Here is a 22,393-nt window from a genome sequence, read left to right as displayed (position 1 = left end):
GAGTACAAAGGTATGCATATGCAGGATCAGGCCCATAGTTAAAATGTGCATTGTTTTGTGGATGATAGTTGTTCATGGGAAGTAAACCTTCTAATCTGTTTAATCCATTTAACTCTCATAACAGTAAGTTTAGACTTGTATGTCACTTTAGACAAAAATAACTACTATGCAAATTTTGAAATTCTAAAACTCCTTTTTTTGGGTTGTGCTCCTGATTTGGACTTCATTTTGGATTACATTTTGATTTTCATTTGAATTGTTTAAAATGTATTGCACTGACTTCCCACATTTTCATAAAGGACACTGAAATAGTCAGAAGAAAAATGTTGGTTTTATAAAACATAGGCTTTAAAAAAAGGAGTCCAATTAAAAGTGTTTGTTTGGATTTAAACACACTTCTGGAGTGCTTGCCATCATAGTGTGGCTGATGAGAATCAGAAATAAACTTCCTACTTTGTTTACTTTTTAAAATTCATTCAGCTTAGAAAATAAAAATAAATCATATAAATGAGGAGGGAAATGGTTACTAACCTTTGTGTAACTACTGTTCTTCAAGATGTGCTGCTCATGTCAATTCCATGTTGGGTGCAAGCACGCGCCACATGCAAAGTCGCTGGAGATTTTTCCCTCAGTGGTATCCCTCGGACCGGCTCTAACACCTTCTGGTGCCACGCACTCATGCACCGGTACAACAGGTCGACCAGCCCCACACCCTCAGTTCCTTCTTGCCAGCTAACTTGCCAGGGACAGGAGGGTGGATCATGGAATGGACATGAGCAACATATTGAAAGAACAACAGTTATAGAAAGGTTAGTAAATGTTTTTTCTTCCTCGAGTGCTTGTTCGGGTCCATTACACATTAGGTGATGCCCAAGCAATACCTGAGGAGGTGGACTTGGAGTTCATGGACATGAGGATTGCAACACTGCTCTACCAAACTTGGTGTCATCCCTAGCCTATCGGGTGATGGCATAGTGGGAGGAGAATCATAGGACTGGAAGGGAGCTCGAGAGGTCTAAGGAAGGGTAGAAGGGAGAACAGCAAAATAGAGACAATGGATTTCAGGAAGGCGGATTTTGGTAAGCTCAGAGAGCTGATAGGTAAGGTCCCATGGGAATCAAGACTGAGGGGAAAAACAACTGAGGAGAGTTGGCAGTTTTTCAAAGGGACACTATTAAGGGCCCAAAAGCAAGCTATTCCGCTGGTTAGGAAAGATAGAAAATGTGGCAAAAGACCACCTTGGCTTAACCACGAGATCTTGCATGATCTAAAAAATAAAAAGGAGTCATATAAAAAATGGAAACTAGGACAGATTACAAAGGATGAATATAGGCAAACAACACAGGAATGCAGGGGCAAGATTAGAAAGGCAAAGGCACAAAATGAGCTCAAACTAGCTACAGGAATAAAGGGAAACAAGAAGACTTTTTATCAATACATTAGAAGCAAGAGGAAGACCAAAGACAGGGTAGGCCCACTGCTTAGTGAAGAGGGAGAAACAGTAACAGGAAACTTGGAAATGGCAGAGATGCTTAATGACTTCTTTGTTTCGGTCTTCACCGAGAAGTCTGAAGGAATGCCTAACATAGTGAATGCTAATGGGAAGGGGGTAGGTTTAGCAGATAAAATAAAAAAAGAACAAGTTAAAAATCACTTAGAAAAGTTAGATGCCTGCAAGTCACCAGGGCCTGATGAAATGCATCCTAGAATACTCAAGGAGCTAATAGAGGAGGTATCTGAGCCTCTAGCTATTACCTTTGGAAAATCATGGGAGACGGGAGAGATTCCAGAAGACTGGAAAAGGGCAAATATAGTGCCCATCTATAAAAAGGGAAATAAAAACAACCCAGGAAACTACAGACCAGTTAGTTTAACTTCTGTGCCAGGGAAGATAATGGAGCAAGTAATTAAGGAAATCATCTGCAAACACTTGGAAGGTGGTAAGATGATAGGGAACAGCCAGCATGGATTTGTAAAGAACAAATCATGTCAAACCAATCTGATAGCTTTCTTCGATAGGATAACGAGTCTTGTGGATAAGGGAGAAGCTGTGGATGTGGTATACCTAGACTTTAGTAAGGCATTTGATACTGTCTCGCATGATATTCTTATCGATAAACTAGGCAAATACAATTTAGATGGGGCTACTATAAGGTGGGTGCATAACTGGCTGGATAACCGTACTCAGAGTGTTGTTATTAATGGTTCCCAATCCTGCTGGAAAGGCATAACGAGTGGGGTTCCGCAGGGGTCTGTTTTGGGACCGGCTCTGTTCAATATCTTCATTAACGACTTAGATATTGGCATAGAAAGTACGCTTATTAAGTTTGCGGATGATACCAAACTGGGAGGGATTGCAACTGCTTTGGAGGACAGGGCCATAATTCAAAATGATCTGGACAAATTGGAGAAATGGTCTGAGTTAAACAGGATGAAGTTTAACAAAGACAAATGCAAAGTGCTCCACTAAGGAAGAAAAAATCAGTTTCACACATACAGAATGGGAAGAGACTGTCTAGGAAGGAGTACGGCAGAAAGGGATCTAGGGGTTATAGTGGACCACAAGCTAAATATGAGTCAACAGTGTGATGCTGTTGCAAAAAAAGCAAACATGATTCTGGGATGTATTAACAGGTGTGTTGTGAGCAAGACACGAGAAGTCATTCTTCCGCTCTACTCTGCTCTGGTTAGGCCTCAGCTGGAGTATTGTGTCCAGTTCTGGGCACCGCATTTCAAGAAAGATGTGGAGAAATTGGAAAGGGTCCAGAGAAGAGCAACAAGAATGATTAAAGGTCTTGAGAACATGACCTATGAAGGAAGGCTGAAAGAATTGGGTTTGTTTAGTTTGGAAAAGAGGTCATCTAGTCCAGGCCCCTGCAAGACAAGACTAAGTGTTTATCTAGACCATCCCTGACATGTGTTTGTCTAACCTGCTCTTAAAAATCTCCAATGATGGAGATTGCACGACCTCCCTAGGCAATTTATTCCAGTGCTTAACCACGCTGACAGGAAGTTTTTCCTAATGTCCAACCTAAACCACTGTTGCTGCAATTTAAGCCCATTGCTTCTTGTCCTATCCTCGGTGGTTAAGGAGAACAATTTTTCTCCTTCCTCCTTGTAACAACTTTTTATGTACTTGAAAACTGTTATCATATCCCCCCTCAGTCTTCTCTTCTCCAGACTAACCATACCCAATTTTTTCAATCTTCCCTCATAGGTCATGTTTTCTAGATCTTTAATCATTTTTGTAGCTCTTCTCTGGACTTTCTCCAATTTATCCATATCTTTCCTGAAATGTTGTGCTCAGAACTGGACACAATACTTCAGTTGAGGCCTACTCAATGAGGAGTAGGGAGGAAGAATTACTTCTCATGTCTTGCTTATGACACTCCTGCTAATACATCCCCGAATGATGTTTGCTTTTTTTGCATTACTGTTACACTGTTCACTCATATTAAGCTTGTGATTCACTATGACTCCCAGATCCCTTTCCTCAGTACTCCTTCCCAGGCAGTCATTTCCCATTTTGTATGTGTGCAACTGATTGTTCCATCCTAAGTGGAGTACTTTGCACTTGTCCTTATTGAATTTCATTCTATTTACTTCAGACCATTTCTCCAGTTTGTCCAGATCATTTTGAAATTTAATCCTATCCTCCAAAGCACTTGCAACCCCTCCCAGAGTGGTATCGTCCGCAAACTTTATAAGTGTAATCTCTCTATGCCATTATCTAAATCATTGATGAAGATATTGAACAGAACCAGACCCAGAACTGATCCCTGAGGGACCATAATCGATATGCCTTTCCAGCTTGACTGTGAACCACTGATAACTACTCTCTAGGAACGTCATGAGAAAGTATGTACTGACGACCAGGTCGCTGCCCTGCAGATGTCTTGGATTGGGATTTGGGCCAGAAACACCGCTGATGAAGCCTGAGCTCTCATCAAATGGGCTGTCAAGGTGGCAGGTAGTAGGACTCCTGTCTGCTCATAGAACATGTGAATGCAGGAAATTATCAAGCATGAAATTCTCTGGGCCGAAACTGATAAGTCTTTCATCCTGTCTGCTACTGCCACAAAGAGCTGCATGGATTTATTGAACGGCTTGGTTCCCTCCATGTAGAAGAGGCTAGGACACATCTAACATCAAGCATGTGGAGATGCCACTCCTCTGTATTTTTGTGTGGTTTTGGGAAGAAAAGGGGCAGGCTGATAGCCTGATTACTATGAAACTGAAAGAATGCCTTTGGGAGGAATTCTGGGTGGGGAGGTGCAGTTGAACCTTGTCCTTAAAGAACACCATAAATAGGGGTTCTGACATAAGGGCCCTGATTTCTGAGACACTCCTACCCGAGGTAATCACTACCAAGAACGCAACCTTCCAGGAGAGATACAACAGAGCTATGCCAGTAGCTAAAAGGGAGGGCCTGAGAGTCTCGACAGGACCAGATGTAGGTCCCAGGGAGGGAGAGGTTTGCGAATTTGAGTGTAAAGCCTCTCTAGCCCCTTAAGGAAGTGAATGGACATTTCATGTGAGAAGACTGACCTACCGCCCACCAGAGGTTGGAAGGCTGAGACTGATGCTAGATGCACCTTGGTAGATGAAATGGTTAGGCCTTGTTGTTTCAGATGGAGCAGGTATCCAGCATGGACTGGAGGGGTGACTAAGTTGGTGAGAAGCCTCATTGTGAAGACCACACCGAGAAATGCTTCCACTTGGCTAGGTAAATTGCTCTAGGTTCTGAGGCCAAGGCTTTAATTTCAGAGACCCGTCTTGCGAACGTCACCGCCACCAGGAATGCGACCTTCCATGACAGGTGGGAAAAGGAGCAGGAACCCAGCGGCTCAAAGGGCGGGCCGGTGAGCCTAGAGAGGACCAAGTTAAGATCCCACTGCAGGACAGGAGCCCATATCTGCAGGAAGAGTTTCTTGAGCCCTCTCAAGAATCTGACCATCATGTCATGGGAAAACACCATCTGCCCTTGGATCGGCGAGTGAAAAGCGGACATGGCCGCAAGATGCACTCTAATGGAAGAGTGGGCCAGGCCCTGGTTCCTCAAATGGAGCAGGTAGTCCAGCACAGCCTGTATGGAAGAACGCAAGGGAGAGATGCCATGTTCGGATGCCCAGTGGGAAAACCTCATCCACATGATCAGGTAAGTCAGCCTAGCTGAGGGCTTCCTACTTCCCAGGAGAACCTGTTGGACTCCTTCCAAACAGGTCCGCTCCTCTGGATTCAGCCACACAGCATCCACGCCGAGAGGTGGAGGGACTTGAGGTTGGGGTGTAGGAGACAACCGTGGTCCTGCAACAGCAGATCCGGTCGGTTGGGCAGGGGCCAGGAAGGGGCCACTGGAGAGGGAGCCCTTGCCGAGAACAGAACCGATGGTATTTCCTGTTCTGTCTGGTAGCAAACAGGTCCACTTGGGGAGTTCTCCACCCTTTGGAAGATCATGCAGGCTACCTCTGGATGGAGCGACCACTCGTGGTGAGAGGAGACGTGCCTGCTGAGCTGGTCTGCCAGCGTATTCCTGACACCGGGAAAGTGACAAGCGTCCAGGTGGATTTTGTGGCCGATGCATAAGTCCCATAGACGGAGTGCCTCTTGTCAGAGAGCCGACGAGCACACTTCCCCTTTGCCTGTTGATGTAGAACATCGAGGCTGTGTTGTCTGTCAGGACTCATACCACCTTGCCTGACAGGTGGTGCAGGAAGACTCCACATGCCAGCTGGACTGCTTGGAGCTCTTTGATGTTTATGTGCAACTTCGCCTCTTCTGGGGACCACATCCCCTGTGTCTGGAGGTTGCCAAGATGTGTAACCCGGCAGAGGTCTGAGGCATCCGACACCAACTTGATGGAGCGAGGGGGGTTGTCGAACGAACCCCTTTCAGGACTGTCCTGTGGTCGGTCCACCATCACAGCGAGGTAAGTATCGCCTGGGGAATGGTAATGATTTTTTCCAGGGGGGCTTGGGACTGGGAATAGACTGTCCCCAGCCATTGTTGCAGGGGCCGCATCCAGAGCCTGGCATGGCGGACCATGTAAGTGCACGTTGCTATGTAACTCAGCAGGCACAGACAAACTCTAGCTGTAGTCAGAGGGAACGTGAAGACTTCCTCGATGAGGTTCGTCAACGTGTGGAACCTTTCCAGCAGCAGGAAGGCCCTGGTGCAGATCGAGTCGAGGACCGCTTCGATGAACTCTATCCTCTGCACTGGCACTAATGTCAACTTTTTGTCATTTACCAGTAGGCCCAGAGCGCGGCACGTGGCTTGAAGCTCCGCAACATCCCTTTGGACTTGAGACCTGGAGCTGCCCTTGACGAGCCAGTCGTCAAAATACGGGTAGATATGGATATCCCGGCGCCTGAGATAAGACACTACCACCGACATGCACTTGGTAAACACTCTCGGTGCTGTCACCAGGCCGAACAGAGGATTGCTAACTGGTAATGTTGGGGCCCCACTGTAAACCAAAGGAAGCATGTGTGTCCTCGAAAGATCGCTATGTGGAAGTAGGCGTCCTTCAAGTTGAGGGCAGCAGGGAGAGGAGAATAGAAGCCATGGAAACCATGCGGAACTTTAACTTCTTTAGGTATTTGTTGAGGTCTCGCAGGTCCAGGACAGGCCATAGACCGCCCTTGGCCTTTGGGATTAAAAAGTACCAGGAATAGAACCCCTTGTTCCTGTACTCGAGAGGAACCTCTTCCACCGCACCCAGCTGTAGCAACCCCTTTGCCTCCTGCATAAGAAGACTCTCGTGAGGGGGTCCCTGAAGAGGGACGGGAAAGGTGGATGGGAAGGGGGGGTATAAAGGAATTGGAGGGTATAACCCTGCGTCACTGTGCTGAGGTCCCATCAGTCCAAGGTTATAGTGGTCCAAGCAGGGAGGAAAAGGGGAAAGTGGTTGGAGAACACTGGGACAGGTGGATCCGGGGAACAGTCTGGTAGGTCAACCTCAGGCGCACCCTCAAAATGTTTGGCCCCTTGCTTGGCATGGGTCGAGCCCAACGGCTCGGACGGCACTTGTAACCCTTGCCTCGTTTGTGGGGCTGGTCCTGCCGAGGCTGCCTCCCCTGGCCCTGAGGCTGCTGCGGTTTGAACCGCTTACGTGCCGGGGCTGGGACGTAAAGACCCAGGGTTTTCAGGGTGGTGTGGGAGCCTTGGAAGCCATGCAACTTGCTCCTGCAAATAGGGCTTGGCCGTTGAAGGGCAAGTCCTGCATTGACTGCTGAGCCCCAGAGGACAACCCAGAGAGGAACAGCCAGGAGGCTCGCCACATGGAGATAGTGGAAGCCATTGTGCGGGCAGCAGCATCAGCAGCATCCAACGCTGCCTGGAGGGCCGCCCTGGCTGTAGTTGTGCCTTCATCGATGATCGCTCGGAACTCCTTCTTGGAAGCCTCGGGGAGCGACCCTTCGAACTTGGCCAGGGCTTGCCACATATTAAAGTCATATCGGCCAAGGAGGGCTTGGTGGTTGGCCACTCTCAGCTGAAGGCTGGAAAACTAATAAATCTTACATCCAAAGAGATACAGCATCCTCGAGTCCTTTAAATTTTGAGGGTGGCCCTGGGTTGACCTTAGAATCATAGAATCATAGAATATCAGGGTTGGAAGGGACCTCAGGAGGTCATCTAGCCCAACCCCCTGCTCAAAGCAGGACCAATTCCCAACTAAATCATCCCAGCCAGGGCTTTGTCAAGCCGGGCCTTAAAAACCTCCAAGGAAGGAGACTCCACCACCTCCCTAGGTAACGCATTCCAGTGCTTCACCACCCTCCTAGTGAAATAGTGTTTCCTAATATCCAACCTAGACCTCCCCCACTGCAACTTGAGACCATTGCTCCTTGTTCTGTCATCTGCCACCATTGAGAACAGCCGAGTTCCATCCTCTTTGGAACCCCCCTTCAGGTAGTTGAAGGCTGCTATCAAATCCCCCATCATTCTTCTCTTCTGGAGACTAAACAATCCCAGCTCCCTCAGCCTCTCCTCATAAGTCATGCGCTCCAGAACCCTAATCATTTTTGTTGCCCTCCGCTGGACTCTTTCCAATTTTTCCACATCCTTCTTGTAGTGTGGGGCCCAAAACTGGACACAGTACTCCAGATGAGGCCTCACCAATGTCGAATAAAGGGGAACGATCACGTCCCTCGATCTGCTGGCAATGCCCCTACTTATACAGCCCAAAATGCCGTTAGCCTTCTTGGCAACAAGAGCACACTGTTGACTCATATCCAGCTTCTCGTCCACTGTGACCCCTAGGTCCTTTTCTGCAGAACTGCTACCTAGCCATTCGGTCCCTAGTCTGTAGCCGTGCATGGGATTCTTCCGTCCTAAGTGCAGGACTCTGCACTTGTCCTTGTTGAACCTCATCAGGTTTCTTTTGGCCCAATCCTCTAATTTGTCTAGGTCCCTCTGTATCCGATCCCTACCCTCTAGTGTATCTACCACGCCTCCTAGTTTAGTGTCATCGGCAAACTTGCTGAGAGTGCAGTCCACACCATCCTCCAGATCATTAATAAAGATATTAAACAAAACCGGCCCCAGGACTGACCCTTGGGGCACTCCGCTTGAAACTGGCTGCCAACTAGACATGGAGCCATTGATCACTACCCGTTGAGCCCGACGATCTAGCCAGCTTTCTATCCACCTTACAGTTCATTCATCCAGCCCATACTTCTTTAACTTGGCAGCAAGAATACTGTGGAAGACCGTATCAAAAGCTTTGCTAAAGTCAAGGAATAACACATCCACTGCTTTCCCCTCATCCACAGAGCCAATTATCTCCTCAAAGAAGGCAATTAGGTTAGTCAGGCACGACTTCCCCTTGGTGAATCCATGTTGACTGTTCCTGATCACTTTCCTCTCCTCTAAGTGTTTCATAATTGATTCCTTGAGGACCTGCTCCATGATTTTTCCAGGGACTGAGGTGAGGCTGACTGGCCTGTAGTTCCCCGAATCCTCCTTCTTCCCTTTTTTAAAGATGGGCACTACATTAGCCTTTTTCCAGTCATCCGGGACCTCCCCCGATCGCCATGAGTTTTCAAAAATAATGGCTAATGGCTCTACAATCTCATCCGCCAACTCCTTTAGCACCCTCGGATGCAGCGCATCCAGCCCCATGGACTTGTGCACGTCCAGTTTTTCTAAATAGTCCCGAACCACTTCTTTCTCCACACCTTGCCTCTCTTTGTGGTTAACCGCCTCTACTATAAGAGAATTGGGGGCAGGGTGGGAGTATAAGTACTCATGTCCCTTGGTTGGCATAAAGTACTTGCGTTCGGCCCTCTTAGAGATGGGGCCAAGGAGGAGGGGGTCTGCCACAGGGCATTAGTGATTTTGGAAACCCCTTCATGAAGGAATAGGGCCACCCTGGCCGGAGCCGAGGAGCAAACAGAGTCTGAGGGCTCTTCCAGTTCCTCTGCCCGAAGCCCCAGGTTGGAAGCGACCCTCTTCAAAAGTTTCTGGTGCATTTTGGTGTCATTTTGAGGAACTGGGTGAGGGGGCCCTGTGATAGCCTCGTCTGGCGACGACGAGGACAATGCCAATGCCGCAGGAACCTCCACTTCCATTGGTGGTCCAGCAGCTTGCTCCCCTGGGTCCTCCTGGACCTGTGGGGTTTTACCCCCCGAAGCCTCAAGCACCAGAGGGGGATGGGATACCGAGTCCGCTGGCCTCTCCAAGACTCCCGACACTGACTGGGCAGCCTGGGAAAGTTGGGTGAACCCCCAAGGGTTCCATGGGTACCATGGCGCCGGCCACTGCGCCTGAGGCCATGGGACAGGTTTCGGTGCTGATGATGTAGCCTGCACCACAGGTACCGGGGCCTGTCTCACAGTCAGGGAACTTCACTCCATGCCGGAGGTATAAGCAGAGTGGTTGGTACCGGGCGACCAGGATCGGGAGGAGCGGTGGCTCTTGTCCGACTGGTGCCGGTCATTGCGTCCTGAAGCTGACCTGTCTGAGCAAGACGGGCGTCTTGGTCGGGATCTCGGGGACCGACAGCATTTGGTGGATCTGCGTCGGAGACCTGGCGATCCACATCTCACGCTACTCAAACAGTACTGGGACGTTGAACGGGACTGGGAGCTAATACGGGCTGGTTGCCGGGAGGCTCTTCCTGACTAGTGCGACCTACTGCTTGGAGACGGGCGATGAAGGCCCAGTGATCTGCGATCTCCGATACTCAAATGGTCCTGTGATCGGTACCGAGTCCTTGGAGACAGTCGGGCCCAGTCCAGGAGTTCTTGTCAGGTGGCCACTCAGAGGGTCTGTGCCAATCTACCGGCGAGGTACACCTTGATTCCCTCGATTGGTGTCCCCTGTACGGAGACCGAAGAGGGCTCCTGTGATGTTATCTGATTAAAATATGACCTGGAAACATTTTGTCTTCAATCCTGCTTCTTGCCTCTGGAGGAACTTTGCTACAAACTGAAGCTCTGAACAAAGGACTGAATGACCCATCCAAGCTATGGATGTATTCCAGAGACTTGACTTAAGTCAGCAGTTTATTCCATCACTGCTACAAGCCTGAACCAACAACTTTGCCATTACTGTATGTAACTGATTCCTTTAACCAATTTTAACTCTCACCTTTTTTTTTTAAATGAATAAACCTTTAGATTTGATATACTAAAGGATTGGCATCAGCGTGATTTTTGGGTAAGATCTAAGTTATATATTGACCTGGGTATGTGGCTGGTCTTTTGGGATCAGAAGAACCTATTATTTGATGAGACTAGTTGTAAAGAACCAGTCATCTCTGAATCCAGTGTTTTTGATGGTGATATAAGAACTGCAATGCCTGAGGAAACTGCCTTTATATTTTCTTGTTAGCCAGCGTGGTGAAACAGAAGTTTACTTTTGTTGCTGGTTTGGTATATCCTATGGGGGATTAGCCACCAGTCTTGAGGTGTATCTGCCCTATTTCTCAGCAGTTCCTCCTGAATTTGGCATCCTCAGTTGTGACCCACTGAGGCATGGTTACACCTCCACTGGGCCTGCCTCTCTAGTCCTGAGGCGTGACGGCTTCGGGTGGACAATCAATGGTGGGACGCCCCTCTCGACAGGGAATGGTGCTGCTGAAGCCGGGACACCCGCATAAGTCCCAACGCGGGTTTTCCCTGAGACTGGGGTACCGCTGGAGCCGGTGTGGGCGGCACCAGGAGTATCAGGATCTCCTGAGCTGCTTGAAGGGCTTCGGGCATCAACGGCACCTGAAGCTGGTAGGGGCCTGCACTGCTATCTGGAGTCACAAGGATGGGCTTCATCACTTGACTTGAGCTGGGGTCCGACTTCCCAAAGGATGCGTTGAGCTACATGGCACGGGTCATGGCTCGCCCCCAGCCCTCTCCTTTCCCTTAGGGGAGGTAGGAGATCTTCCTGCACAGTCTTTTTCGGCTTCTTGACTGGAGCCATGGAGGGGGACCAGTGCCAGCTCATGGATGGCGCCAGCGGAGCACTGTGCACGGAGGCTGTGGTGCTCGGTGTGGAGTCGGACTGCTGCTCCAGTGCTGGAGTGAGTGCCGACTCCATTAGGAGCGCTTTCACATGGATATCACGCTCCTTCTTCGTCCTAGGTTTAAAGGACTTGCAGATATGGCACTTGTCACTTATGTGCCCTTTGCCTAAGCACCTTAGGCAGCTGGTATGTGGATCGCTGATGGGCATAGTCCGTTTGCAGCGATCGCAGGGCTTAAAGCCTGGGGACCAGGGCAATGCCCCGTCTCCTGCTGAGTCCCGTTCGGGACTAATGAAGAGTTTGAGAACTATTACTAAGGGTAACTAATAAACTACTAACTATATACAGCAATATTACAGGTTTTCAAAGTTCTCAAGAACAGAGAACAAAACAATGCTAGCCGAAGCAGCAGATGTCACCAGTGATGGCACTGGTGACAAGAAGGAACTGAGGGTGGGGGGAGCCGGCGGTGCCTCTTATACCGCGCTATGCGGGCGCCAGTCCAGGGGGCACCAGAGCCGGTCCTCTATGGATATTGCTGAGGGAAAAACTTCCGGCACCGGTGCATCTGGCGAGCACACACAAGTAATTTGAAATGTACATGAGCAAGCACTCGAAGAACCACCCCCACCTCTGGAAGATGGATCTGGTTGAAGGGACCACTTGTGGTGAGAAGAAAAAGACATTCTGAGATGATCTGCCCAGAAGGTTCCAGGCTTCTGGAAGGTGGGAAGCTTCAAGGTGGATGTAATGTTTCACACAGAAGTCCCACAGGTGAATGGCCTCTTGACACATGGTGGAGATGCACGCTCTTCCTGGTCTGTTGATGTAAAATATGGCTGCCATGTTGTCCATAAGCACTCATAAGACTTTGCCTGTGAGCTTGGGTAGGAACACCTGGCATGCTAAGCGGACTGCTCTGAGCTCTCTGACATTTATGTGCAAGGAGAGCTCTTCCTGAGACCACAGGCCCTGAGTCCTGAGGTGCTCAAGGTGAGCCCTCCAACCTTGATCGAACACATCCAAAATTAGGGATACTGCCCATTGGGGGGTGACAAAGAGAACGCAGGCATGCACTGCTTGGGACCCCTCCAGTCGAGGGAAGTGAGGACTGGGGCGGGAACTGTAAACACCAAGTCCAAGTGGTGGCAGCTAGGTCAGTACACTGAGGCCAGCCATGCTGTACCATGTAAGTGCACACAGCCATGTGACCTAAAAGTTTGAGGCAAAAATGGGCTGTCGTGACAGGGTGGGCCTTTATCTTGGGTATCGGAACTGACATTTTCTGGAAGCAAGCCTCTTAGAGGAAGGCTCTGGCTTGAGTAGAATCGAGCACCACACTGATAAACTCTATCCTCTGGACAGGGACAAGTGTAGATTTTTGCTCGTTTATCAATAGGCCCAGGGCATGGAAGGTAACTTGGACCAGATTGATGCTGGCTTTCACCTGGACCTCGGACTGGCCCTTGATCAGCCAGTCATCAAGATATGAGTAGACTCTAACGCCTTGCCATCTGAGGAAGACCACCACCACTGCCATGCATTTTGTGAAAACTCCAGGGGCTGCCAACAGGCCAAAGGAGAGGATGGTGAATGGACAGTGGGTCTGGTGAATGGACAGTGGGTCTGGTTTATGATGAACCTGAGGAACCTTCTGTGACCCTGGAAGATGGAGATGTGGAAATAGGTGTCTTCCAGGTCAAGGGCAGCGTACCAGTCCCCAGGATCTAGGGAGGGAATAATGGAGACTAGGGAGACCATGCAAAACCTCAGCTTCTTGAGATAGCTGTTGAAGCGATGCAGGTCTAGGATGGATCAAAGACCCCCTTTGGCCTTTGGGATTAGGAAATAGCGGGAGTAAAACCCTCTCTCTCTCTCAAGTTCTGAGGCACCTTCTCTCCAGCCCCTACCCTCAGGAGGACTTGCACCTCCTGGACTAGAAGTTGCTTGTGAGAAGGGTCCCTGGAGAGGGACAGGGAGGGGAAGGAGAGGTGGAAGAAAACTGAAGGATGTAACCTTCCTCCACCATACTCAGCACCCAATGATCTGAGGTGATGAGGAACCATGCTGAGCTGAAGTAGGAGAGTCAGTCTAAACACAAGGGGGTTGGGGGCAGGATCTGGAATGGAAATTGATATAACGCTCTTGAGCACCCCTTCCAAAGTTCTGCTTGGGGTCTCCTGGGTATCTATTCGAGCCCAGTAGCAAGGCTGAGGTGTAAAGGAATGACTGCCTGCACTTATAATCTCTGCTTTTAATTTAATTTAATTTTTTCAACAGGTCTTGGCGAGGTGGCAGAGATGAGAAGCGGGCAGGTTGCTGAGGTCTGAAATGCTTCCTCGAAAGTGCCAGAGAGTAGAGGCCCAGCAATCTGAGGGGAGCCCTGGAATGTTTCAGGTGCTGGAGTTTCTAATCCATCTTTTCAGAGAAGAGGGAGATTCCCTCAAACAGAAGATCCTGAATGGATTGTTGAACCTCCGGTGACAACCCCAAGGATTGGAGCCAGGAGCATCTTCTCATGACCACAGACGATGCTACTGTTTTGGCTGCCATGTCAGCTGCGTCTAGGGCCACCTGGAGGGAGGTCCTGGCTATGGTCTGGCCTTCCTCCATCAGAGCGGAGAACACTTGCCTGGACTCCTGGGGCAGCGAGTCCTTAAACTCTGCCATCGAGTCCCAGACATTATAGTCCTACCTCCCAAGCAAGGCCTGCTGGTTGGAGATGTGGAGCTGTAACCCACCAGTAGAATAAATCTTTCTACCAAACAGGTCCAGCTTCTTTGAGTCCTTTGACTTCGGGGTTGCGCCGTGCAGCCCTTGCCTGTCTCTTTCGTTGGCCGCTGTGACCACAAGGGACCAGGGGGGGTGGTGGTGGTGGGAATATAGGCATTCATACCCCTTGGCAGGAACATACTACTACTTCTCTGCTCTTTTTGAAATAGGGGGTAGAGAGGAATGGGTCTGCCATAGGGACCTGACTGGACCCATAAAGGCTTTGTTGAGGGCAAGGCCACCTTTGATGGGACTGCCGTGGCCAAGATGTTGATCAGGCTGTGTGAGGACTCTTTAAGCCACCTCTACCTCTAGCCCCAGGTTAGAAGCCACCCTTTTCAATAGCGTCTGGTGAGCTCTAAAGTCATCCTGCAGCACCGAGCCATTCAGTCCCGTCTGGGGAAGAGGAGGAGGAGACCTGCACCAAGAGGGGACCTTCCTCCTCGTCTTCTGCACCAACCACATCACACAGGCCTAACTCCTGAGTGTCAGTATTGGAGTCAGGATCAGGTGCTGGATGGTGTGGCGAAGGGGCTCTTCTCTTGGGCACCACTGACTACGAACTGTTGGAAGGTAGCCACGGTACTGGGGGGAACCCCCATGGATTCCAAAATGGCCATTGGACCCGCATAGGCCACTGCCCTCTGGGGCAGGTGCATGCATGGGGATCTGGTGGGATGTATGTCAGGTACGGGTAACAGACTGGGAGCAGGACTCTACCTCTGACTCCGAGTCAGCTTGGGGAGACCAGGAGGGGGTCAAACCTCTTGCTTCCACTGGCCGGTGCAGAGGATCCAGGGATTGGTGCCAGAGCAGGGAAGTTTCGCTGATGTTGGCAGGGCCGGTTTCCCTCGCCTGGGTCAGCAGTATCAGGAGGGTCATCAGGTCCTCGGCCGCTGTGAAGGCCTCTAGGGGGGACAGCACTGCGATCCCGCCGTTGCCATGGTGTCCCCCAGGTTTCAGTGGACCTGAACCAGATTCAACAGCACCTGCGAGCAGGGCAGAGTCGACGGTGTCGCTTGCTGAACAGGGGTGGAGTAGTGGCCCAACGCAGTTCGCATTCTGCTGGACTCCCCTTGCTTGTTCTTCCTCGGTTCCGGGAGCATCCCCTCTTGGACCATTGTTTCTTGTGCTTCTTTCTCGGCACAGGTAAAGGGGAACTATGCCGAGAAACCCATGCTGCTGGAGGAGCACTCTGCACCGATGTCAAAGTACTCCGTGCCGAGTCCAACTGGCTTGGCTCTGACGCTGGTCTGAGTGCAGCTTCCATCAAGATGGCGCTTAGCGTAGCCTCCCTGTCCTTTTTTGTACAAGGCTTGAACTCATGGCAGATCTGGCAATGCTTTCACACATGGGCTTTCCCCAGACACTTCAGACAGCTGGAGTGTGGGTTGATCACCGGCATGGGCTTGCCCCACGAGGCACAGGGTTTGAAGTCCAGAGATTGGGGCATGCCCAATCCCAAGGGTGGACGATGCCCCTCTAAGCTAACTGTATACACTACTGCTAAAGAATAAAACTGAAGGTAACTAAACTTGAGAAAGAAAAGAGGAACAACAGACTCACTGATTGAATGCCTTTCCGAGGCAAGAGAAGTTGTTCCAGAGAAAAGCCTTTGACAAGGTCCCTCACCAAAGGCTCTTACGTAAATTAAGTTGTCATGGGATAAGAGGGAAGATACTTTCATGGATTGAGAACTGGTTAAAAGACAGGGAACAAAGGGTAGGAATGAATAGTAAATTTTCAGAATGGAGAAGGGTAACTAGTGGTGTTCCCCAAGGGTCAGTCTTAGGACCAACCCTATTCAACTTATTCATAAATGATCTGGAGAAAGAGGTAAACAGTGAGATGGCAAGGTTTGCAGATGATACTAAACTGCTCAAGATAGTTAAGACCAAAGCAGACTGTGAAGAACTTCAAAAAGATCTCACAAAACTAAGTGACTGGGCAACAAAATGGCAAATGAAATTTAATGTGGATAAATGTAAAGTAATGCAAGTTGGAAAAAAATAACCCCAACTATACATACAATATGATGGGGGCTAATTTAGCTACAACTAATCAGGAAAGAGATCTTGGAGTCATCGTGGATAGTTCTCTGAAGACATCCATGCAGTGTGCAGCGGCAGTCAAAAAAGCAAACAGGATGTTAGGAATCATTTAAAAAGGGTTAGAGAATAAGATGGAGAATATCTTATTGCCCTTATATAAATCCATGGTACGCCCACATCTTGAATACTGCGTACAGATGTGGTCTCCTCATCTCAAAAAAGATATACTGGCATTAGAAATAGTTCAGAAAAGGTCAACTAAAATGATTAGGGGTTTGGAACGGGTCCCATATGAGGAGAGATTAAAGAGGCTAGGACTTTTCAGCTTGGAAAAGAGGAGACTAAAGGGGGATATGATAGAGGTATATAAAATCATGAGTGGTATGGAGAAAGTGAATAAGGAAAAGTTATTTACTTGTTCCCATAATATAAGAACTAGGGGCCACCAAATGAAATTAATGGGCAGCAGCTTTAAAACAAATAAAAGGAACTTCTTCACACAGCGCACAGTCAACCTGTGGAACTCCTTGCCTGAGGAGGTTGTGAAGGCTAGGACTATAATAGCGTTTAAAAGAGAACTAGATAAATTCATGAAGGTTAAGTCCATTAATGGCTATTAGCCAGGATGAGTAAGAAATGGTGTCCCTAGCCTCTGTTTGTCAAAGGGTGGAGATGGATGGCAGGAGAGAGATCACTTGATCATTACCTGTTAGGTTCACTCCCTCTGGGGCACCTGGCATTGGCCACTGTCGGCAGACAGGATACTGGGCTGGATGGACCTTTGGTCTGACCCAGTGTGGCCATTCTTATGTAAGAAGGAACTGAGACAGTGCAGGGCCAGCTGGGCCCCCTTATACTGGTGCTTAAGCATGCGGCACCAGAGGATGCTAGAGCTGGGCCGATGGATACCATTTAGGGAAAAATCTCTGGCGACTATGCACACGGCACACATGCATCTAACATAGAATGTACATGAGCAGGCTCTCGAAGAACCACCACGTTTTCCGTTTTAGTAATTTCATGTGATAAAGATGAGGATTTTTAGTATGATTTTTTTATTCTGATAGTGTGCCTTTTTAAACAAATAAACTGAAGCCAGTGGTGCTGTAAAAACTGATGTTCCAGAGTTATATGGAGCATCCAATACCACCACTCCTGCCTTGTGGGTTTAGTAATACAAGGCCATAATATGACTGTGGCATATTCTAGCCCTCCCTCAAAGCATCATGACACAAAAGCCCAACTTTCAATGATGTTACGTAATCTTCCTGATTCTGTTTTGGGCCTTCTGGAATTCATTAGCCTGCAGTATCCTACAAGCCAGCAACTGTCCAGAGTGATTTACCATAGTAAACTCGATTCCTAGCTACCACCTTTCTACTCAGATGCAAATCAAGATCTCAGCAAAACTTCCTTAAACGCTTATGACTGCAGACAGAAAAGGCTGTTGAAGCTGCAGCTTTGTTTCTGAAGACAGAATATCAAAAGAGTTACTGAGAAAAAATAGAACTAAAAACGGGGGGTCATGTGGGGCTGCATGTTCCTAGCATTGATGCGGAAGTAGTAGTGACTGGTAGGAGATAAATCACACTTAACCCACAATAAAATTAGACCCTCACTGAGCCCCTAAAGAGAGTTGGATCTCCCTTGCCCCCAAAGAACAGAGTTCTTATGTGTTTCCAGTTCTGTCTTAGTTCTCTGTTTGCTTTACAAATTGTATCTCTCACCGGCTGGAAAAGCTATTTTCACTTGCAAAAACTACCTTTTCTCCCTATCTAATAACTGGACATAAAACACTTTCTTGTTTTGTTTTTCATAATTCTTTAGCTGCAGAACTTTTCACACCACTTTCCTGTCAGTGACAATTTGGGAAAATAATTAAAACTAAATTAATTGATATAACTGATACATGTGCTACATGCTAATTGTCACATGCTTGAAAAATAAACCACCTCTGTCCTTAGACACTGTTAGACATCTTAATTGATAATCTCTCAATTAAGAGTTGGCTAGAATTGCATATACACCTCTACCCCGATATAACGCGACCCGATATAACGCAAATTCGGATATAACGCTGTAAAGCAGTGCTCCGGGGGGGGAGCGCTGCGCACTCCAGTGGATCAAAGCAAGTTCGATATAACGCGGTTTCACCTATAACGCGGTAAGCTTTTTTGGCTCCCGAGGACAGCGTTATATCGAGGTAGAGGTGTATATTTCATGACTGCTCCACAGCTAACAACATTCATGTGGAAGGACATGAGTATTTTTTATCTTGCACATGTTTGATTCTATAAAAACTTGTTAATGATTAAATCCACTTAATTTCCTTTTTTCTTGGAAATATATTAAAACAGTTACCAGCAAATAATCCAGTAAACCCATGCTCAGCAACAATTCTCTTCATTACTGTCCATGTTGATGTGGACCTCTTCTGTGATACTAGATAGAGTACAACAAAATAAAGTGTGAATTAAATAGTATACAAATTAATACCACCACAGAAAAGTAATAAATACTCTTGAAAATCAGAGGGATCACATCAATCAAATGCACTAGCTGTTTTTATTTTAGTCACATTTTAAATTCATTTTACATTAATTTTGGACATACTGATGGAAAATGAAGGAGTTGTTTTATTATTTCATAAGTATCACATGGACCTCAATTTATCTGTTAGATATTATCCTGCCTGACTGCAATGAGTTAAATCCAAGAAGGCTGCTAAGGGAGAAGCAAACCAGAAAAAAAAATAGTGGCAAAGATAAAGATGGGGAAATTATAAATTGGGGAATGCTCCTGCTTTGCTCCCATAAGGCTGGCCTGGTTTACTCTGTTCAAGGCCAAAAGCCTAGGATCAAAGGTGATCCTAAGCCTTAAAGGTGCTGGCCCAGGAAGGAAAGGGACTGAGTGGATTGTCAGCAGTACTGGCTAGAAATGAACCTCTGGCAGACAGATACAAACAAACTGCAAAAAGCAGGTTAGCTCTACCGGTTCAGAGATGGAAATACAGTGGGCCTAACTGAGCTATGGATAGAGAGGTTAAGCCTAGGTAAAGAAACACGCGTACAGAATTCTTTTTTGTTTTAACCCTGTGATGCATGGCCAGAAAGGGTTAAACATCCTGCAGAATAAATGACTCAAATTCAACCCTTAAAGACATGTGGGGAGATAATGTTTGTGCTTCTGTGTATTTACATATATATGGGTAGTGGTCAACAATGTAATCAACAGTCCCTGTCTATGCTGTATTCTGATAATTCAGAGATAAAAAAAATGTTACTCACCTTCTGGTAACTGTTGTTCTTTAAAATATGTTGTTCATGTCCATTCCAATCAGGTGTGTGCATGCGCATGTGCACAGTAGCCAGGGGCGGCTCTATGTATTTTGCTGCCCCAAGCACGGAAGTGAGGCAGGCTTCAGCGGCACGCCTGCGGGAGATCCGCTGGTAACGGGGATTCTGCGGCATGCCTGCGGGAGGTCCACCGGTCCCGCGCCTTTGGCGTACCCACCACCGAATTGCCGCCAAAGCGGCGGAACCGGCAGACCTCTCTCAGGCATGCCGCCGAAGGCTGCCTGACTGCCACCCTCACAGCAACCGGCAGGCCGCTCCCCGCGGCTTGCCGCCCCAGGCACGCGCTTGGTGCGCTGGTGCCGCCCCTGACAGTAGCTGGATGATTTTTCCCCTAGCGGCAACCGTAGGGTCGGCCTGGGCGCTCCCTGGAGTCGCGCCTTCATGGTGTCCAATATACAGCCCTGCCAACCTTGCACCCCCTCAGTTCCTTCTTGCCAGAACTCCAACAGAGGGGTATGGAGGGTAAGTATTGGAATGGACATGAACAACACATCGAGTGCTTGTTCATGTCAATTCCAATCAGGTGACTCACAAGTCCAAGTTCAGGAGGCGGGGTCGGAGTCATCCACTGATTGAAGCACTGCTCGTCGAAGGCTGCATCGTCTTGGCCTGTTGTGTAATCACATAATGTGTGGTAAAAGTGTGGATGGAGGACTATGTCACTGCTCTGCAGATTTCCTAAGTAGGAATCTGAGTGAGGAATGCTGTTGATGAAGCCTGCGCCTTGGTGGAGTGTGCAGTGATTGGGGGTGCGGGAACCCCCACCAGGTTGTAGCACTTGTATATGCTGGATGTGATCCATGACTAAATGCATTGTGAGGACACAGGTAGGCCCTTCATTCTGTCTGCTACCGCCATGAACAGCTGGACCGATTTTCTCAATGGCTTTGTTCTTTCGATGTAGAAAGCTAGCGCCCTGCGAACTTCTAGTGAGTGGAGTCTCTGCTCCCTGCCTCTAGAATGCGGTTTAGGGTAGAACAGCGGGAGAAAGATGTCCTGGTTGATGTGAAACTGCGACACAACCTTCAGGAGGAAAGCAGGATGGGGCCTGAGCTGAACCTTGTCCTTATAGAACACGGTGTAGGGAGGCTCTGATGTTAGGGCCCTGAGCTCCGACACCATCCTGGCCTAGGTTACCGCTACCATGAACGCCACCTTGTAAGAGAGAGAGAGCAGGGAGCATGTCACTAATGGTTCAAAGGGGCGTCCCATGAGCCTAGAGAGGACCAGGTTGAGGTCCCAGACAGGGACAGGCTGACAGACGTTAGGTATAGCCTGTCAAGCCCTTTTAAAAACCGGCTGACCATCGGGTTAGCAAACACAGAGCGGCCCTCCATGGCTGGCTGAAAGGCCGAGATGGCGGCTAGGTCTTGGAGCAGCCCTTGATCAGTCAGTCGTTGAGGTAAGGAAACACCTGTACCCGGTGCCTGCGCAGAAATGCAGCGACGACTGCCATGTACTTGGTGAAAACATAAGGTGCTGCTGACAGGCCGAACAGGAGGACTGTAAATTGGTAGAGGGTTTTGTTCACCACGAACCTGAGGGGTGGGTGATCGCAATATGAAAGTACGCATCCTTCAAGTCGAAGGCGGCATACCAGTCTACTGGATCCAATGAGAGAATGATGGAGGCCAGAGAGACCATGCGGAACTTGAGTTTCTTCACAAACTTGTTGAATTCTCACAGGTCCAGGATGGGCCTGAGGCCACCTTTGGCTTTTGGTATTAAGAAATACCGGGAGTAAAAGCCCTCGCCCCTGTGCTCCTGAGGAACCTCCTCCACTGCCCCTAAAGATAGGAGCGACGGTACCTCCTGGATAAGGAGCTGCTCGTGAAAAGGGTCCCTGAAGGGGGACGGGGAAGGGGGGTGAAAGGGCGGGAGGGTACAGAATTGGATGGAGTATCCCCTCTCTATCGAGCAGAGCACTCATCGGTCCGCGGTGAGACGGGACCATGCACGATAGAAAGGGGACAGTCGGGAGGAGAAGGTCATTCGGGATGGATCCATTGTTAGGTGTGGTTCACCATCCTCGCCCATGCCTTCAAAAGGCCGGCTTGGGCCCTGAAGATGGCGTGGGTTGTCCCAAGCACTGGACAGAAGGTTGGCGCGGCCTTCTCCTGCCGTTCCGATTCCACCTTCTGGACCCAACTTGGAGGTTCTGCTGAACAAACCACTGCTGGGGCTGTGGATGGAAATGTCTCCACTGTGTCAAAGGAGTATAGAGGCCCAGGGACCTGAGGGTGGCTCTGGAATCTTTAAGGCTGTTAAGCTTTTTGTCCATTTTCTTTGAGAAGAGAGTCTCACCCTCAAAAGGCAGGTCTTGAACAGTTTGCTGTACCTCGTAGGGGAGGCCAGAAACCTGGAGCTACGAGCCCCTTCTCATAGCCACACCAGTAGCCATGGCTGCCGCATCTGCCCCGTCCAGTGCCGCCTGAAGGGAGGCCCTGGAGATCAGTCTCCCTTCCTCAACCAAAGCCGAAAATTCGGCACAGGAGTCCGAGGGGAGCAACTCCATAAATTTAGTCATCGCTGAGCAGGCATTGTAGGAGTATCTGCTGACAGCCTGTTGGTTGGATATACGGAGTTGCAGTCCCCCTGTGGAGTAACCTGTTGCCTTAAAAGGTCTAATTTTTGGCATCCCTATTCTTGGGCAAAGGGCCTTGAAATCCTTGTCTTTCCCGCTGGTTAGTGGCAGCCACCACCAGGGAATCAGGCTCGGGGTGGGAATAGAGGTGTTCATAGCCCCTGGA

The 22,393-nt window shown here is 48.8% G+C and overlaps 1 protein-coding gene across 2 annotated transcripts in view; it reads right to left on the bottom strand.

The window, feature by feature from the left end:
* SLC25A40 (solute carrier family 25 member 40) overlaps window positions 1-22,393 on the bottom strand; it is an 86,459-nt gene that overhangs the window by 939 nt on the left and 63,127 nt on the right. For both annotated transcript variants that reach the window (XM_065399508.1, XM_065399509.1), the window contains exon 10: window positions 18,649-18,729. In XM_065399508.1, the coding sequence (XP_065255580.1) occupies window positions 18,649-18,729 (81 nt within the window). The remainder of the gene's footprint in view (window positions 1-18,648; window positions 18,730-22,393) is intronic.

The sequence above is a fragment of the Emys orbicularis genome, chromosome 2 (genome assembly GCF_028017835.1).
Source record: "Emys orbicularis isolate rEmyOrb1 chromosome 2, rEmyOrb1.hap1, whole genome shotgun sequence".
Taxonomy (NCBI): Eukaryota; Metazoa; Chordata; order Testudines; family Emydidae; genus Emys; species Emys orbicularis.
The sequence above is the reverse complement of the archived record's forward strand: the minus strand, read 5'-3'. Positions and strand labels throughout refer to the sequence as shown.